This window comes from Onthophagus taurus, chromosome 1, assembly GCF_036711975.1.
Source record: "Onthophagus taurus isolate NC chromosome 1, IU_Otau_3.0, whole genome shotgun sequence".
Lineage (NCBI taxonomy): Eukaryota > Metazoa > Arthropoda > Insecta > Coleoptera > Scarabaeidae > Onthophagus > Onthophagus taurus.
In genome coordinates, this window is record NC_091966.1 from 36967937 (window position 1) to 36988165 (window position 20229).

Here is a 20229-nt window from a genome sequence, read left to right on the forward strand (position 1 = left end):
TAAAAATTGATTTTGGATAAGCCAATGCTATTTGGACTGGCAACGTGAGGATATTTCAAAACTTGGAAGTTATATAAAAAATTAAGCTAGGTAGATGAAGTTTTAAGAAGGTTTAAAAATTTAAGGTTAAAAGTTCACACAAATATAAATAATATAGTTGCGTTCAAAATGTAATTTTCGTTGAACGTCTCTAGTTAATATTGTAGCGAGAGAAGTTAGAAACATTTTGGAAAATTTATTAGGAAAATTAATATTAAGATGGTTACTGAAGAATTTATCAAAAACCAAATTCTTCGGAAATGCTAAAGTAACAGTTGTTATCACATCAATCCTTCCAACTTTGTCTTAACTTCACCCATTATCCTAACGTACCACTTAATCTTTTATCTTAGAAATTCTGCTCTTTGCACAATAATTTATGTATTGTGCTTAAAATAACGTAATTCTCATAGATCGTTTTAAGTTCGTTGTCGCAGTTATTTCCGTGGTACAATTCTGGAATCTTTTCCGCAATTGTAGTTAGTACTTCGAGTTATTCCTCATTATAGTAGTATCATCAAAGTAGTCTAGGAGGCCATTCACATTTATCCAATACGAATCTTTCATGAAAATTCGTTAGATACCTTTACCTTAGATCCTTTTATAACGTGGATAATCTCTCTTGGGAAAGTTCATATCAATTTCACTCTTTCTTGTATTGGGAAGATATCCAAAAGTTGTTTATGTCGTGTTGTAATTTAACCAATGCACCTATATGATGTACAGCCTTCACAACGGTTTGTATTGCTGGGAGAAGTAGTTTAGTGCCGGTTACTAAAGTTTGTTGAACGATTTAGAAATATCGATGCCTCCTGTACCTTCCTGTATCTTTCCATAACTTCCGTTCCTGCACGTATATTGTGCAGATTACAGTCCTCAATTATTTTATCTACACGTCTAAAATCTTTCACATAGTAGTTAGTAGTTCCAATGAAAATTTTCCTAGAAAACTAAGCAGGCAGATTGGTGTATAGGATTTAGAAATGGTAGGATCCGTTGTCTTAGCCATTTTATATTACAACCCATTCTGCTTGCTTGTATATCAAAGACAACTTTCTCTGCTGCAGACAGGGAAATAGACACACATTATAAAGTTGCATCAGCACTGAAGATATTTTCCTCTCTTTTGAAGATATAATATCTCGTTATTCTTGTCTCATTGCTCTCATAGAAGCTCTCAGCTGCCTTTTGTTGGTCTAAGTTATCGATGTTCGAAATAACACCAGCTCTCCTCTAATATGTTGCCTAAAGTGGCACTTCTTAGAAGGATAGAAATTAGAAAGGTTCGAGAGAAAACTATTCATATACTCTAAGGGACTCGTCCGAAGGATGGATTAAAGAAAGAGCAAATAATCTTCAAGTACCACCAATCACAAAGTCTGCAAAACACCGTCGTCTTTGATTACATCAACGAGAGCTATGTTTTTTTTTGCATTATGTACAAATATGGCAGGACCCAATTATAAATATACAGGGTTTCACACAAAAAACGCCCCAAGCTGTAACTCTGTCATTTATATTCCGATTTTCATGACCGAGGTATCAAATGAAATTGTTTGATGAATACTATGGTTCATGCTACAAATAAATTTTTTTCAACGCCATCTTCAATTTTAAGCGATTTTAACTTTTGTTTTTCAAATTGCTCCATATATTTGTCTTCACGTCATTAGATAGAGATTGTTTTTCTGAATCCACTGATGTGCAATACATCCAATTTGAATGTAATTTTAGCAGAAAAAAGACACCTGTATATACAGGTTGTCGCACAAGAACGCCGTAAGCTGTAACTCTGTTATTTACCTTCCGATTTTTATGAACGAGGCAACAAATGAAATGGTTTGATGAATGCTATGATTCATGCTACAAATAAACTTTTTCCAACGCCATCTTCGATTTCAAGCGATTATTAACTTTTGATTTTCAAATTGCTCGGTATGTTTTTCTTCACGTTATGGGATAGAAATTGTTTTCTGAGCCCATTGATGTACAATACATTAACATTAATTGTAATTTTAGCAGAGAAAAACAATTAAAACATTTTCCGAACATTGTCATAGTCACTTCTGTAATACTGCAGTGTGCCATGGAAAAAAATAACACGCAAAACTGATAACAGTCATTAAATGCTATTTCAATGCCCAAGCAGTTGTAAATGATACTTATAAGTTGGTTTTTCATTTATTTTTTGTATATTAACTTCCGAGATATACATACACTTGTTCTTTCACTCTTTCTCATTACTGCCATCATGAGTGATTTGAAATCATAGACGAGTAAATTCCACCGAGTCTCGAGAAAGTTTAGGACAAGGTGACAGAATACAATGGTCGGTATATCGAACAGTTAAGCATATTCGATCCAGTTTATGTGGAATTGAATTTTAAATTTCGTGTTAATGTCAAATTAATTTTTTATTCATAAAATAAAGCCAATTTTAGTCTCAAGTCTCATACAACTTTAGCAACTATTCTAACGTCCTATTTTCGAAACAACATTTCCAACCGTACTGATCTCCTAATAATTCAAAATTCTGGTGTTATTTTCCAGAATATTTTTCCGGATGACCAATCAAACAACTTTCCAATTTAATAATAATCAACCTTTTCTATAATAGCTGGTACAGAGCGAGATAAAATATCTGCAATAACATGCTTTTTATCCTTTCGATGTTTTATGGTAAATGAAACTAAAAGATAATATGACTAGATTCTATGGTAGTTACTATCATCGGATTGATAATCTAACTAGTCGACTACTTAAGATGATGATGTGGCTTCGATGCACTCGGATCTAGATATCTTGGTGGAATGGTGCGATCGTAATCAGCTCAGGATTAATATGGAGAAGTGTAATATCACTTTTACACGATCCCTTCATACTACTCTTTAGGTGGAATCTCGCTGCTTAAGTTGACTTCTGTCAGAGATCTGGGAGTAAATTTTGATAGCAAACTATCGTTTATACCGCACATGGAGGATGTCGCTTCTTGTGGTGCGACGATGCTTGTGTTTGTGCTCCGTACTTCACGTTTATTTACGGATTCTGTAGTATACATATCGCTTTTTCGGCCGCTTCTTCTGCCGAGACTGGAGTATACAACACATTATATCTCGCATCGTCTTCCATTGGAGAGACTAACACTGACTAACAATCTTTGTTGAAACGTCACCATTTTTCTTCGCTTGACACTCGAAGGGATGATCTAGACGTTAGAATTATTATAAAGCTGGTGAGTGGTGAGACGGATTGTAACTGGTTACTCTCTTGCATCAACTTCAGTACACCCAGCCACACTACTTGATACAGCGGTGTCTTTCATTTGAAGAATAGTAGAACCAACGTGCAAGTTTGTATTTCTGTATAGTATAATATTGCCCTGTAATTGGTACTTTGTTGAGCAATAAAGATATATTACTATTATTATTATTATCATTAAGCCAAAAAATAACGCTTTATTATGACCTTAAAATGACTTTTTCATGGCCCACAGAAAAATAGAGCATTCTTTCTCTCTGGTACGCGATTTACTTTCTTCAATCGTTTAAAATCTACTCATAAAACAAATGTCTTATCAACTTCCAGCTCTTAACACCACACTCATACCAATGTTCAAATTCTTGGCTAAACCCAGGCGGCGCCTAATCGCAACCTTTTTTGTGGGTTTTCACTAATTTTCAAATAATGACTTCAAGCGATTTGCGATTTCGGAAAAATGGAAATATTGCCGTTGAAGAAAAAATTTCGATTTCATTAACACGCACTCAGAAGAGAGCTCTATAAATTAATTATTCCAAGTTAAATATTAGTCACAGCACAATATTGAAAACCACATTTAATGAGTTCCAGCTCTGCTGCCTTTTAATTTTCCATCACGAGCTCTATTTGCGTACTAGGCATTAAGTAAACTTATTGAAAAACATTTTCAAATAACATTTTAGTTCATTAAATCAAAATCTACATAATAAACACTGGTGAGTCGATGAAATTCGGCATCAATATAAATTTTGGTGAAACGTATGAATTGGGGTAGTTGATGATTATTTGATTGCTCTGTATTTTTGCGGATTCGGTTAACTGGAAAAAGTTATGAATTTTATTGAAAAATGAACTTCTCAATGATATAAGAAGACATATTTATATGACACATCATTTCGTCTCAATCGAGCTCTAATATTTCAAAAATAATTTTTCAAATCGGTGGATTGGTTGAGGAAATAATCATGTGTGGGCTCTTCAATCGCCCGATTTAAACCCTATCGATTTTTTTATGTAGGACACGTAAAAAACATTGGTATTAAAACGCCAATTAACTATATGGAAAAGTTAACAGAACGGATTTTAAAAAAACACCAACATTTTTCACCATTTTTGAAGAGGCGTTTATTATTTATTTTTTAATCTTGCCTATTGGGAGGAGTTACAAGTCGTAAATTGTTTACGCATTTATAAATGTGAGACAAATTTAAAAAGGAGGTGATTAAATATTATTGGTAATAGGTTAGATGCAGTAAAATAAAAAATAACTAGCGATTTAATTATTCCTAAAAATTGAAAATACCATAAAAATTCAATTTTATTTAAAATTTATTTAAAAACAAAGGAATTTTATCGGAACTTTCATTGCTGAAATAACAATATGAGTATTTGCGAATACTCAAACAATATTTTTATCGAATGTAAAAATTGAACAAAATTGATATTGAAAAAATAATTTAATTTGTCATTCCTTATTAATAGAAGGTGAAAGCTTGGATGCAAGCTGAGGTCTGTGCGATAAATAAACAGCACGACTCAACGAGCAAGAAACGTAATTAACCCGCTTTTCGTAGCAAGAAATTCAGCCTCGAAAGATATATAGGGGTTTGGCGAATAAAGCGGGTAGTTGTCTTTGATTTATAACGGTTACGGCGCGCGTTAAAAGATGCCCCATTAACTGAGACGGCCTATAGCGTCGATATTAAAAATTAATTTTCCGAATTTTCGCGAGAAATTTATTTATAAACCCGACACGTGTTCCGCGACGGGCTCAACCTAATCCCGAACTCTTATTAAAATTTCAAACTTTCAACGTTGCTTCGGGGTTATGGAGATTGCCTTACAACATCCGAAGAGAGTTCGGAGGCCTTATTAACTCAAGGAGATGAGGTTAAGGACCGCTTTCCTCCTAACTTATTGTTGTTGCTTCTTATTTTAACCAAAGACAATCAAGTTTAATTTATAAACTAACGTAGTTTGTAGATTTTTCGAATTCCACTCAAACTGGAGAGTTTATGTTATGGGTGATGGGGAATTCAGGATCATCCTCAGTTGGATGAATCGTGACTGACGAATCTTCAATATTCAGATGGAAAGGGAATGGGGATGGTTAAACTATGCAATGTATTGGATGTTCGCTACTAGGAATGTGGTAGGCTTGTGTGGGGAGAATTTACGGTTGCCCTGAGGTCCATTATGCATTTGAGAGCAAAAAAAAAGCGCACATAGAGCTTCGTCGAAATAGGACGCTCTGAACGTAAAGGGATTAATTGTTACATTCGCTGGCAGTTTCCTAGTGGAAACTTCTACCTCTTAAACGAGAATTTCGTATTTTATATTTTAAATTTTTAATTTTATTTTATTAAAAAAAAATTGAGTTTTATTATACCTTTATACTTATAATTAAATGCATTTTAATACCAATATTATCCCTTTTTCAATATTAATTTAACCCCGTCGACTTGAATTCAAAGATAACATTAACGATTCCCTTACAGAAAATCTTGGAAAGCTCACAGCTTTCCTCGAATAATCTTATCGGGTTAAGCTCGACTAACGGCAACGGTCCACGTCCCGGGCATAAATTAACTGGAAAAAGTAAAATTCTCACCGTTTATCAAGGTGTAGTTGATTTTGTAACCTGGGCACATTTCGACCAGGTACGCGGAAGACAAAGAGCCGATTAAGCTCGGTTTGCGGTTCTCGAACACCCGGTATCTAACCGATTTCCAAAAGCACAAATCGGCGGTTATAAGGTCGCAGTCGACGACGTCTGCTGGCAGGATGTTGACTTGGAACGTGGTTTTGTCCTGGCGAAGACTGTCGCTTGCGAACACTGATGTCCTCACTTCGGAGATATCTGCAAGTGGAAAAGCAGAACGTGTGTTTTAACAAAAGGAAATTAAGGACATATCGATAATAAGATCTTATTTAAACCCATCGTGTTGTATAAGAATAGGTTTAGAATCTGTAGTAAAGATGTTTTCTTGAATTTGCTTGTATTTGAATTGAAAAGATTTCTTGAAATTTAAGATAATGAAAGTAGGAAGACGCGTAGTTTTGAGGGCGATACCCCAGAGTGGAATTTAAGCGAAAAACTATAAAATAAATTGGAATCCACATTTTTATAGTCCACCAACTATAAACATTCGATTGTTTTCCGAGTGAATTCAATTCATTTTAAATCGTTCCGTTATTACTTTTCGCAACAAATTTTAAAGCAACCCAAATTTATTTTTGAACTGGAAAATTCACGCGATCATGGTTTCGTGCCATTTGTAGTTCTTCCTAAACATTGTCCAGTTATTTATTATCCGATTCGAAAATGCGCAATGTTTAATTTAGGGAAATTGAATTTAATTTTTAATTCACGTATGGATTACGAAAAAATTTGTCAACAATAGCTTTTTTTATTCGCCAATTTCCCAGGTGGTCGTAAACTGTTACCTGATGTTTGTTGTAAACCGTTCGAGTTCAGGTTCCATTTAATTTTATTGGCAGTTTGTGTTAGTACTGCTAATAAACATAAACTTGGGTATTAAGAATTAATTTATTTTCAATTTAGACTAATTCTTTGTATTTTATTTTATTATATTTTTAAATATAGTAAAACCTTGATAGAACTTCGAATATAATTGATAAAATATCATCCATACTATTAATATTATCTATTAAATATATCAGTACATTTAAATATAAATGTTAGTGCTTATAGATAGACAACTAAAGCTAGAACTAACACAAGCATTAGAACTAACACTAGTCCTAGAACTAAAAACATTCGGCTTTAACCATACGTATCTTAAGCCGGCTAAACGCGAATATTTCAAGTTCTAGGTCTAGTGTTACTTCTAGCTTTTTTTGCTCTTTAGCGTTAGATTGTTGTATATTTTTTTCATTGAACTAAAACTAGAACTAGCACTATAGCTAGAACTAGAATCATTTGGGTTCAGCCGCACGTCTCTAAAGACGGCTAAACCCGAATGATTCTAGTTCTAGGTCTAGTGTTACCGAGAACTATTGTGCTAGTTCTACATAGTAGCAGTGCTAGTGTAAGACTAGAACTAACACTACACCTAGAACTAGAAAACTAGAAACATTCGGGTTTAGCCATACGCAGTGTTGTTAAATACCCGGGTATTTATTTTCAAGGGTAAATATCCTGGATATATACCCGGGGGTATTTACCCAAGATGGGTATTTTGAGGTATTTATAAATTTAATTTAAATTGAGTTGATGGCAGTTTTGCAAGCACTTCAAGAATGCAGAGTCGCTTATCGACATACCAAACTTATTTATAACATCTACAAGAATGCTACAATGACGGTAAAATTGCATGAAAGTATTGAAGAGAGTAAAAGTAGTAAAGTACTGATTGTGAGTAAAACAAGGCGGGACACTGTTGAACTCAAATTGTTCATCACAGTCCTCAGAGTGCATTTAAACAACTGCATTGGACCCAAAAAGGCATAAACATTGATTGCAAATGCTTAAATAATTTGCGCTACGCGGACGATATAGTTCTTATATCGGATAGCCTTGGAGAGATTAAACTAATGAGGAACGACTTAAAGGAGGTGTGTGCAAGAGTCGTGCTAAATATCAACAAGAAGAAATCAAAATTTATGATAAATCTTGTTCCCAGCTCTGACATCAACATTGGGGATAATGAGATTGAGAGGGTTCACAGCTATGTATATCTTGGCTATGAGGTTCGTGTATCGAGAGATAATCAAACAAGCGAACTAAACAGAAGGATCTTAGAGACATCTTCAAGAGAAAAGGCCAAGAAAGGCTTTCAATCAATGCGTGTTTCCGGTTATGACATAAGGCCGAAACTTTAACATTAACGGTAACCACTGCCAAGAGGGTCCAAGTTGCGCAAAGATAGATGGAGAGGTCGATCCTGGGTCTAACTCTGAGGGACTACATACGAAATGAAGACCTATGAAGAAGAACTGGCGTAAATGATGTTGTCAACATTGTGGCAAAGCTTAAGTGGAACTGGACGGGTCATGTCGTGCGAATGAAGAATGAGCAGTGGACAAAACGGTTGCTTGAGAGTGGAGACCGCTAGCGAACAGACGAAGTAGACGTCAAAAGAATGACTAACAATTGGATTCAAACAGCACAGAATAGGGAAGGTCTATGTCCAACAATGGACGCAGAGGGCTGCTTGGTGATAATAATCATAATAACTTGATCTAATCTAAATTACGACAGATTCGTCTAATGATAATACGTCTTTGATTGTTGACAATTCCTCGTCTTCAACGTCCTCATCGTCTTCCTCTTCAATTTTATTGGAATCGATATATTTTTACTGGTATCACTTTTATACCCACTGTTTGGGTATTTACCCTGGGCCGGGGTAAATACCCGGATAAATATCCATTTTAGAAATACCTACCCGCCGGGTATTTACCCAGCGCCCATCACTGGCTATACGTCTCTTAAGACGGCTAAACCCGACAGTTTCTAGTGCTAGGTCTAGTGTTAGATCTACCTTTAGTTCAATAAAAATATACAACGATCTAACGTTGAATAATCATTAAAACTAGAACTAACACTAGACCTAGAACTAGAAACATTTGGATTTCTCTGTCTTAAGAGACACACGGCTAAATCGAAACTCTCTAGTTCTAGGTCTAGTGTTAGTTCTAGTTTTACAGTAGCACTGCTACTATGTAGAATTAACACAATACCTAGAACTAGAATCATTCGGGTTTAGCCGTCTTTAGAGACGTGTGGCTAAACCCAAATGATTCTAGTTCTAGGTATAGTGCTAGTTCTAATTTTATACTTGCACTATCACTAGAATTAACACTAGAACTAGAAACGTTCGGGTGTAGCCATACTTCTCTTAAGACGGCTAAACTTGAATATTTCTAGTTTTAGGTCTACTATTAGTTCTAACGCTAGTGTTAGTTAGCTTTAGTTATTATTAAGTGTTAGATTTTGGTAGATTTTTCATTAAACTAATACTAGAACTTACACTATTTTTCATAGAACAAACTTTTAGCTATAAGAAACAGTCCATTCCTCGTATTAATCCGTTATATCAATGTTTTGTATAATAAAAATGAAATTTTATAAAATCACAAACAAATAAGATACTTAAATATCATAAAAAGTGGCAGTACATCCCAAATAGATGAAATTGGCTCTTGGCACGTCTGTGACATAAAATTTTATCTTCGATCGAGGATTGAATGGCAAACAGACGATCGGGCGACCAACGTCGCTTGTCATCTTACGACGAAATCGGTGCAGAAATGAAATGAAGAGAAAGAAAAAGAAAAGTGCTTGCAAACTGTTCTCCTTTGCATTCAAATTGGATTTGAACGGGTGAAATTAAAAAAGTAAATCTTTCCGGTCTGTATAAATTCCATCTCAACTTTGGTTCGAAGCTTTTTACCCGTTAAATTAAGGTCGCTTAGGAAATACATGTAATTGAAAAATGTATTACCGCAGAGAGGTGATTAAGTGTCGTTTCCAGTTTTATACAGTATTGATCGCGCTTCTAATAGCCGCATTAAGACAACCTGATTAACGTACAACCAAGCTTGTCTTCATTCCGGGCCGGGAAAAACTTTGAACCTTTTATACAAAAAAAAATATACTCGCTGAGATACTAATTAACTGGAAAATTAACTTTTAGCCAACCTTAAGTTTATCCTTTGAAGTAATTATGTGATCATCTTTAATGTTATTACCTATCTAGAGATATCATTATAATTTTATATACTTACTTTTCGCAGTTTCATTTAAAAACGCCGTAGAAAACATTATATCTCCAGTTCCGTGATAAATTTCTAAATAGTGCTTCTCTTGCAATTTTTGCAGTGAATACCAAACATGGTCTATTTTATTCGAATTCGGATGATCATTTAAAGCGTACATTGTAGCGATGGCTGTATTGTTTGGTAAAAGAATGCTTCTATTTCCCGGAATGTCCAACTCGACTTCACTCATTGTAAAATAAGCAGCGTTTCCTGCAACAAAGAAAATCATGCTGTAGCATCTCCATTTTTAAGATTAAACCGGATTCCTTTCTCTGTGCGTCCCGAGGGTACTCCTAAAAATGACTAAGGAGGGTATCTTTTTATTCCTTATAGCGATCGGTAACTAATTTCGTTTGTTTGTGGGGAAAAAGGTTGGATGAATTTTTCATATTTTGTCCAAGTTAAAACAGCTGCTATTTTATTCAGCAGCCGTGCGTCTCGCGGAAAACCGAATAGAATATTCCGGGGTCCGTGTAAAGAATGTAAAGTGCATCTTGAAGGCTCCGCCTGTACAGAAAGCATCCGATGTTATGAAAAGCTTCTTGAAATATTCGATATCATAAGATGGGTATTCACTTGCAAAAGCTATTACGAACGAATACAATAATTTAAAGGAGTAATGAATATGAGAAATTACAGGAGTCGTTTATGCTTTTGAAAGTATTTTGAAATATCTAAAGTAATATAGATAGAGGGAATGATTATAATAAAGAAGTTGGACAGTTTATAAGATTCTTTCTGATTCGTGAAATTCCATCACACGAGTGAATAAAGCTAAAAAAAGGTTTAGAAATTGAACTCGTAATCACTTTTAGTTCACTACTCGTATTTATTATTAACACTTTTTTATTGGTTACATCCTGATAATGTTTCGGGTTTTATTGGCAAAAATTGTTTGGTTTGAATAAATCAAATCGACAAAATAACATAAACTAACTGAAACAAAAAAGTTTAAGTTATTTTAGATAGATATGCTGGTTTAAAATAGCTATTGACAACAATAAAAGTAGAAGAGGAAGTTCAACTTTATTGAGAGAAGGTGGGAACAAATTTGAAGCTTTGAAGCATTTTCTAGAGTAAGACTACATAAGAAACGGGCACACCCTGGACAATTTCGAGTAGCTTTCGAAAAATTACGCTTCTTTTCTTGCCAAACTTATTGTCTAGATTGTCAACATCATGGTAAAACGTAACAAGACGATTATTTCCAAACGTGTTATGGGTTTGGAATCTGATTTAAACTATCATTGTGAAAAGCTCAAATATGTCGGATACACTACAAAAAACAACTCCTAGTTCTGAAACCACCGAATCTATCTTGCAGACTATCATAGAAGGAGTAGCAGTTCCTACACCGACGCCTTCGTAGCCTTCGTAGACTTCATTACGAACCACTGCTGTTGGATCGAAGGCAAGATGAAGATCTCGTCATTTACTAAAAACGAAACTTTTTCTGAAGTCTATGCCGGAGCATAGCAGTTCAGTGTTCTCTATTGCTTCTATTCTATAATAGATGAGGCTAAGGTCGAGTGGTATATGGAACTACTTTAATGTAGAAGCTGATGAAAAAGCAAAATGTAAAATATATGAAAACTATAACACTATAACTGGATTAATTAATCATTTAAAAATGAAGCAAGCCGATGAATTTCTTAAATACGAAAATTCTAAGAAAACAGTAGTGCAAAAAACGGATACCTGCTTGACTCCAATATAAGCAGTTAAAAAACAAATAACGCTATCGAAAACGCTTCAGTTAAGACAATTTTGGGATTCCTCTGATAAAAAAGCAATGGAACTTGATACTTGATAAATTGGTTGCAGAGATGATTGTTGGTCAAAATTTTTCCTTTAAATTTGTGCAAGATGTCTTTTTTAAACGTTTACTGCGGGCAACGTCACCCAAATATAAATTAAGAGGTCGCAAATTTTTTACAGACTTTGTGTGTGATGAATTATATGGTAAACGAATTTGAAAGGCTAACATTCACTAAAGAGGTTTGGTCTGATCCCAGCGCAGGCGTTTCACTTCTAAGCCTAACAGCTCATGGAATACCAGAAGATTTTAAAATGGTTTTAAAATGTGAATCAAAGCACGGCAGTCACATAGGTAATGTCATATTTGAAAAACTAAATTTAATGCTTGAAGAGTGGAACATAAGTGAAAAGGTTCACTGTTTTATTCACGATAGAGGATCAAACATGGTTAGAGCTATAAACCTGTCTCACTTTGCTTATGCTAATTGCCTAATTGCTAATTTCATGCCAACTTCAATTATGCATCAGGTTTATTCGAAAATGAAGATGTCGTAAAAGTGAAAAATACAAAAAAATTGCAAGTCAATTATTAAAGACTCTCCAACAAGGTATGTATTGGTATGTATTTGTGGTTTCTTGTTTTTTTCATCATTAAACGACTTTTATTAGTTATTAGTTAGGATATAAAAGCCGTGTAAGTGAGTAATCTATTTTTGTCAGATGGAACAATAGGTGCTATATGATGGAACGTTTCTTGAAAATAAAAGATTCTATTGTTCTTTATTTAAGTACTAACAATAGAATATCGGTATTGGTATCTTCTCAAGACTGGGAAATTATGGAAAAATGTATGAATATATTGAAACCATTTGAAGAACTAATTAAAGAATTAAGTAATGCCAATTCCAACATTTTACCCGTCATCCTTCTAATACACGTAATTAAATCATCACTAGAAGAGGAAGAACAAAGAACAATGTTACTCAAATCAAGCAAATCGTGAGAATGTTAATTGCAGAAGTACAGAAACCGAAATTATTACCATTTTTAACAATTACTATGATTTACGTTTATTACAATTTAGTAATGAGAATGAACAACCTCTGCAAAAAATTAAAAATGAGGATACATCAATTAAACTAAGATTAGAACTAAAACTAGAACTAACACTAGAAACTTTCGGGTTTTGCCGTGCGTCAGAAACTGGTTCGAAGTGACTACTGAAGAAGGTTGCAACATGGCATCCGAAACGTCAAACCTTTTATTAAAAGACACGGCAAAACCTGAAAGTTTCTAGTGTTAGTTCTAGATACATCAATTGCCGCTTGAAAATCAGATCATTCCCATATTAAGTATGTTATGAAAAATTTATTGGGCTCAAGTCGTGAGAAGACGATGGAAATGATTATGAATGACACAGGACTCATTGCTACAAAGTTGAAGTTTCTTTTAGTTGACTATAGTAAGCAGAAAAAACTGCAACTTTCAGAAAATCCCTTGTTATGGTACAACAATAGATTAAAGTACAAAGAGCTCATTCCTATAGTTCGTAAATTTTTGTCGAATCCTCCAGGAGCTCTACCTAGTGAACAGCTGTTCAGTAATGATCCTTTCAGAAATTAACTTAATAGTGATAAGACAGCAAAACTCCTGTTTCCAAAATACAATCTTTCTTTGTTTAAGTTTGGTTATTAATTTGTTAAGTAGTAAAGTTAGTTACCTACAAAACAGTTAATAAAACTTATCTTTTGTGTTTTTGAATTTTGTTAAATGCTTTTCCTGTTGCACTTTTGAGTTTAAAATTTTTCAAAACAATTTGTATTCGCTTTCGCTATAAATACATTCGTAACAACCCTAGTTCTTACTGATCTCGACTAGACGTTACACTATCAACTACAATTACTAGAGAGGAACCTATCTGTAGCACCACGGTCTAGCATTACTGCCTATTTTCTGCTCTGTCCAGTTTCACCGTTCTTTGACAGCACTCCGCCAATGAAGTTCAGATTACACAAATTTGGGATATCATTGTGGCCACGCTGCAAGAAGACTGAAAGAAGAGCTATAGCGATCACATACAAAAAAAGGCAGAACCTATTTCAGAAGGGATCATCATTAATTGTATAGACAACATTGGTATCTTATCTATCTTATCTTCCAATTCAACACTATCAGAATTTTCTTGCAAGGAAATGTTACAAACTAAAGGATGAAGCTCCGTCATCAATTAAATCAATGATTTATAAAATTTTATATAAAAATCTTCTGTTCACCCAGGAAACTTTAAATTTTATATAATCTAACTTCAAATATTGTTCTATAAACACAGTAAGTTACATTTCTCAATTTGAAGAAAAAAAATTTCATTAACTTCATTTTCAAAAAACGTTCCAATAAATTTTCTAATCTTTAATTAGACATCTGTATAAGATAATGGCATTTTTAGTTCAAAATTGTGTATCAATCAGAAAATAATATTTTAATAATGTTAAACAGATGGAAATAGAGAATTTTGGATACCAATTAAATATGGGAATGTTAACACACTTCACTTCTTTGCAAAATATTAAATAATATAATTTTGATTATCAATAATCATTCTAATTATCAATTATATTTTATTCATTTAATCATTCCATTTGTCGAAACTATTTGTGCAAAACTTTTAAGGAAAAAAAGTAAAACGTTACGTGAGCACATACGAATATGTAAATTAATTTTGAATTAGTAGATACCAACATTTCTGTTGGTAGAAATCTGTTGAGGGTTAAAAAATTGAATTAAAGCTCACGATTTTCCATGGCAGCCGGTAGGAACGAGTTGGTACACGTTCACGTACCGGTCTCCGTCGTCACTTTGATAGCATTCCCTTTGCAAAATAACTCACGTACGGTCTACATGTCAAAAGGGAAAATACAATTTCAAAGCCGATGCGATGCGACGGTACAATTCCCCATTTCGACGCCCGTTTTCGCAATTAACTTCCATTGGGTATTTCGTTTAGTGAAAACACAAGAGTGGAGCGGCGGCGAACCACGTAATTTGTACGACAACAATCGATTTCGACGCTTCACGCCTATCGAAACATTGAACTTCTCGAAACAAGTTCGTCAAAGTTTACAGTTTGCGCAAAACAAATATGCACCTGGTGAAAATCGATAACCACGGCGCCCACCGTGACGGACGCCGCGCCGTAAGTGGCTCCTGGTTTTAATGAAGCCATTTCAGATTTCCGACACGTTTGGCGATGGTTGCAAAAAAACCACGACCTGGAATTGAATCCTTTGACGCAATCGCCCCTAGGACACCTTTAAACGATCACCGGTTAACTCTGAAAGGAATAGCGATTGAAGGTTTTAGAGCTACGGTTAGAGGATAATTGATTTTCTAACTCAAGATTACCATCTATTCGTTTACGTTCAGGTTGTTACCGTGTTTTCCCCGTTTCCGTTGCCGTGTTAAACCAAGAATTGAAAGTACCTACTTTCAGAGAGAAATGGATTGTTTGATTAGATGCAAGATTTTGGAACCGTTTACTGTCTCCTATCAGTTCACGGATATCCACGTCAACAATCGCTTTCAATTCGATCAGATAACAAAGTAAATCCTGGAATGGTGTTCAATGGGATATGTTGGGTTTGAATTTATGTTGACACGGAGTAATTAATACCATCTATATCTAATCTAATTCTAGTTATGTCACATTTATCTTAACACTTAACACATTCAAAATTTTTTAAAGGCTATTTAAAAGTATATTTGTAATAACGTTCTTGAGAGGGGTGATTCTTAATTAAATGTAACAAAATTATACGAAATAAGGGTAACTTTATTTCTCGCGAGAGTTTTAATTAGATTGAAAGTTGAAAACTAAACTATCCGTTAATTGAATGAGGCTTGCCAAGTTTTATTACGTAAGATTTCTAAAAATTGTGTATCAGATTTTCCATAAAACAACGTTTAGAGAAATTCTTTTAAAGGGAATAAACCCGGCTGTCTAGGAAAGTCGAGGTCACCACTAAAACAAAACAACGTAAAGTTGGATGTTGACGTTGAAAAGTGAAAATGGCAACGTCCCAAGGCGCAGTGAACCTCGCGTGACCAACGTAGAGGTGGAAGAATACGCAGTAAACCGCATTAAAAAGGGGACGTGGCAGACACGAAACAACTCCCGATCAGAATTTTCCTTCACTAATCTGAGCATAAAATAAATAAATAAACAAATAAAATAGTCAAATAAAACGGTATTATTTGCGTATGGACATGGGGAGGTGTACTTTTTAGCTCTCGTACTGGTTACCGAAGAGTTGTTAACAAGCGTTTAAACAAGATAAATGCCCCTCTCGCGGAAGCTACTGGAACAGGGAGATCCGATATTGAACTAGAAGGGAAGACCGAAGTTGCAGCTATACCGGGAATATACTAAATCGATTTTAAACTCCGCGAGCGAAACTTTTCGCATATTTTATATGGGACGTCAAGGAAATGGTTGAGAGGTGGGTTGGGAACCTAAGATGGAAGTTTTACGAGACAACGAGACATCTGTTACACGCGATTCTTGCGCCTCAAAAAGGGCAAATCGCACATAAATTCTTTGTGTTAAGAACTTTGGAGATGTTATCGTAGTTTTGAAATGAAATAGAAATAAAATAACAATGATAATCAATTTGATGTAGATCTCTAAACTCTATATATTTCACAATTTTTTTTCTATTTTTCTTTATTTTTCTTTGAGACGGATTGGTATTCATAGCCTAAGGTTGGTTCGGTTTCACGAAGCAGTCGTATTTCCTCGCCGATTCTTTTCGATTACCTGTTACTCAAACTTTTCTCTTCTGAAAACCTCTAAACCACTATCGATTGAGAGTACTTTTATTGTACCAAATACAGTAAAACTTCGATATATGTATGTATAACCTCGTTAGAACGAACAAAATATTTTAAAATCATACTATTAATATTATCTATTTAATAAATCTGTATATTTAAGTGTATTTATTAGTGCTTATAGATAGAATCCAACTCGGGTTATTCCTCAAGTTGCTCTATTCCATGTTCATAGATAAACTCAGGGTAAAAAGGTTCAGTAAAAATAGACAACAATTTAGCGCTTAAGTAATAACAATTAAAACTAGAAATAACACTAGGCGTAGAACTAGAAACATTCGGAATTAGCCGCACGTCTCTCAAGACGGCTAAACCCGAATGATTCTAGTTCTAGGTCTAGTGTTAGTTCTAGTTTTGCACTATCACTAGTACTAACACAAGACCTAGAACTAGAATCATTCTGGTTTAGCCGTCTTTAGAGACGCACGGCTAAACCCGAATGTTTCTAGTTCTAGGTCTTGTGTTAGTACTAGTGATAGTGCAAAACTAGAACTAACACTAGACCTAGAACTAGAAACATTCGGGTTTAGCCGTGCGTCTCTAAAGACGGCTAAACCCGAATGATTCTAGTTCTAGGTATAGTGTTAGTTCTAGTTTTACACTTCCACTGTCACTAGAACTAACATTAGACCTAGACTAGAAACATTTGGGTTAAGCCGCACGTCTCTACAGACGGCTAAACCCGAATGATTGCAGTTCTAGATATAGTGTTAGTTCTAGTTGTATACTTGCACTGTCACTAGAACTAACATTAGACCTAGACTAGAAACATTTGGGTTTAGCCGCACGTCTCTAAAGACGGCTAAACCCGAATGATTCTAGTTCTAGGTATAGTGTTAGTTCTAGTTTTACACTAGCACTGTTGCTATGTAGCACTAACACTATACCTAGAACTAGAATCATTTGGGTTTAGCCGCACGTCTCTAAAGACGGCTAAACCCGAATGATTCTAGTTCTAGGTATAATGTTAGTTCTAGTTTTATACTTGCACTGTCACTAGAACTAACATTAAACCTAGAACTAGAAATATTCGGGTTTAGCCGTATGTCTCTTAAGACGGCTAAACCTGAATGTTTCTAGTTCTACGTCTAGTATTAGTTGTAATGCTAGTGTTAGTTCTAGTTTTAGTTGTTGTTATAACTGGCCTGACATAACATCAAGTTTGGCATCGATGTAAAAAGCTCAAATATGTCGGGTATCTGGAGTAAGCATGGACAAATTTAAATTCGATTTGAGTGGGTACTTTGGTTACCCACAAATTTCACTACAAACAATAACACCTAGTCCCGAAGCAGCAGCAGTTCTTACATCTATTCCTTCATTACCCAATACTTCATTACGATTCGCTACATTTACATCGAAGACAAGATGAAGTTCTCGTCATCAACTGAAAAGGAAGCTTTTTCTGAAGCCCATGCTGGAGCATAGTAGTTCTTACTGATCTCGACTGGACGTCCCACTACCAATTATAACCACCTATCTACAGTGCGACAACCTAGCATTACTGTCTATTTTCAACTCTGTTCAGTTTCACCGTTCTTTGACAGCACGCCGCCAATTTCAAGGTGGTCGGTTCAAGTTCAGGTTACAAAAATTTGGGAGCTTATTTTGTCCAGGCAGCAAAAATACCTCTATGATGGATTCTCTGTGAGCAGTGCTACTAAATCACTGCTAGTTGAGAGGAATCTCTCGCAGAGCTGGACGTCAACATTCCTTTTACTACTCAATTGCACCTACAGAGATCACATACAAAAAAGGCAGAACCTATTTCAGAAGGGGCCATCATGACGGTTTAGACTTTGAAATAACCAGGGAGAGTTGCTGTCTTATCTTCCCATCGAACACTATGACAATTTCGTATGTCATAGTGTTCGATGTGATAGTTACGCATTCGAGTTCAATCATGCAAGGAAATTATGCATACGTTTGAAGATTCATAATATCATCAATGACATCAATGATTTTAAAAACTTTTATAAAAACAACTTCTCATCTTAAAAACTTTAAAGTTTGCGCAATCTCACTTCATACATTCTTAATTTTTTTTTTGATAAATTTTTCTAAGCTCCATTTCCAACAAAAGTCATGTTCAAGCCAAAGAATATTTTATTCCTCAAGTTGCTCTATTTAAACATTACTAAACACGAATAGAACAAATTAAGTATTTGCTAATTCAAAATGTGAAATACTAGTTGTTTACCTACATATGCGTGACGTCACGAATGGGCCTTCTTGGTTATAACGGACACTCTCTTTTCCATATTACTTATATCGAGATTTTACTGTACTCATATCTTACAGAAATTTTCATAGTTTTAATTGAGAATCTCACGTGTAATAACTCATCGTTGACATCGAAGATTTACTGCATATCCGGCAATAAACCACACAACACACTATTTCACATTACCTTACCTAGAATTTCAAACCGGCTCGTAAATCTTTAGATTAAGGCACTCGCACCTTCGTTATTCATACGTAAGCCAAGCAGTTATTCGCATTCTATACAGCTCCGCAGTAAACTCCGTAATCCTTTAATCCCATTCACTGATTGGCCGGCTTTTACTCGATTTGTTAGCTAAATCCCAATGAAGTAGCTCAATCACGTATCCTAGGAATAAATTCTCGCGTAACGGAGAACATCAAGATCCGCGCCTTTTTTACTCTGTTACCGTAAATCCTTTTAATAAATTAACCCCGCCGCCTAGTCCATTAGAAGACGTCCCCTGGATTAGGATCGGAATAACAGGATGTTGCTTTCGCGGAAAAATATTGTCGTCGCAAGAAAACGGGAAGTGTAGCTCATCGAGCACTCTCCGTTTTAATGCACCCTCGGACCCGAAACTAAACCACGTTTCTAAGGGTTTAGGTTGAAACGTCGTCGTCGGCTAAAGGGAAACGCGTAAGTGGCGGTTCGTCTCTTACGATGCAAATCTTAGATCCGCAAACGGATGGAAACTGGCGATATGGAGATCGGTTAAAGCCGCTTACAACTCGACCTTTGAGTTGAAACGTACATATTCCACTACTATTGACGAAGCCGTATTGAATGTTTACATTTAATATCCGAGGTAAGGAATTAAGCCTTATTCAACTTTATATAGTCAACATAAGTCTACATATAAATAGGTAGGTAATATTTATTGGTGATTAACTTCTGATTAGGTTATTGTAAGTTTTATTCTATTTTGCAACCTTTTTGGGTCAATTTCCCAGGTCATTAAGCCACCCGAAACTGAGTTTCGATCCAACGTTGGGCTTCAACGTTCTAGCGTCGTTGCATCCATCAGCCGAGACTATCATTACTCTTTCAGGGAGAAGTGCACTCTCATGAATTTGTAGTTGGAAAAGCGCTGAAAAATTATCTCCCCGTTACTAGCGCAAATTTTTAATTGATGGACATGCGAAACCGGCGCGTGAACTATCAGCAGTTATTGTTTGTTTATCCAGCCGTACATCATTCAACCCTATTGATCATCCATGTTTGTAAATACCCATAGT

General features: G+C 35.1%; 1 protein-coding gene across 2 annotated transcripts in view; it reads right to left on the reverse strand.

Annotated features, from left to right (window-relative positions):
• LOC111421624 (Ret oncogene) overlaps nt 1–20229 on the reverse strand; it is a 62814-nt gene that overhangs the window by 21567 nt on the left and 21018 nt on the right. The window contains exons 2-3 of one of the 2 annotated variants that reach the window (XM_023054796.2): nt 10051–10293; nt 5909–6157 (exon numbers count right to left, since the gene is read on the reverse strand). In XM_023054796.2, coding sequence (XP_022910564.2) covers nt 5909–6157; nt 10051–10293 — 492 coding nt within the window. The remainder of the gene's footprint in view (nt 1–5908; nt 6158–10050; nt 10294–20229) is intronic. The other variant, XM_023054812.2, reaches the window with a different exon arrangement.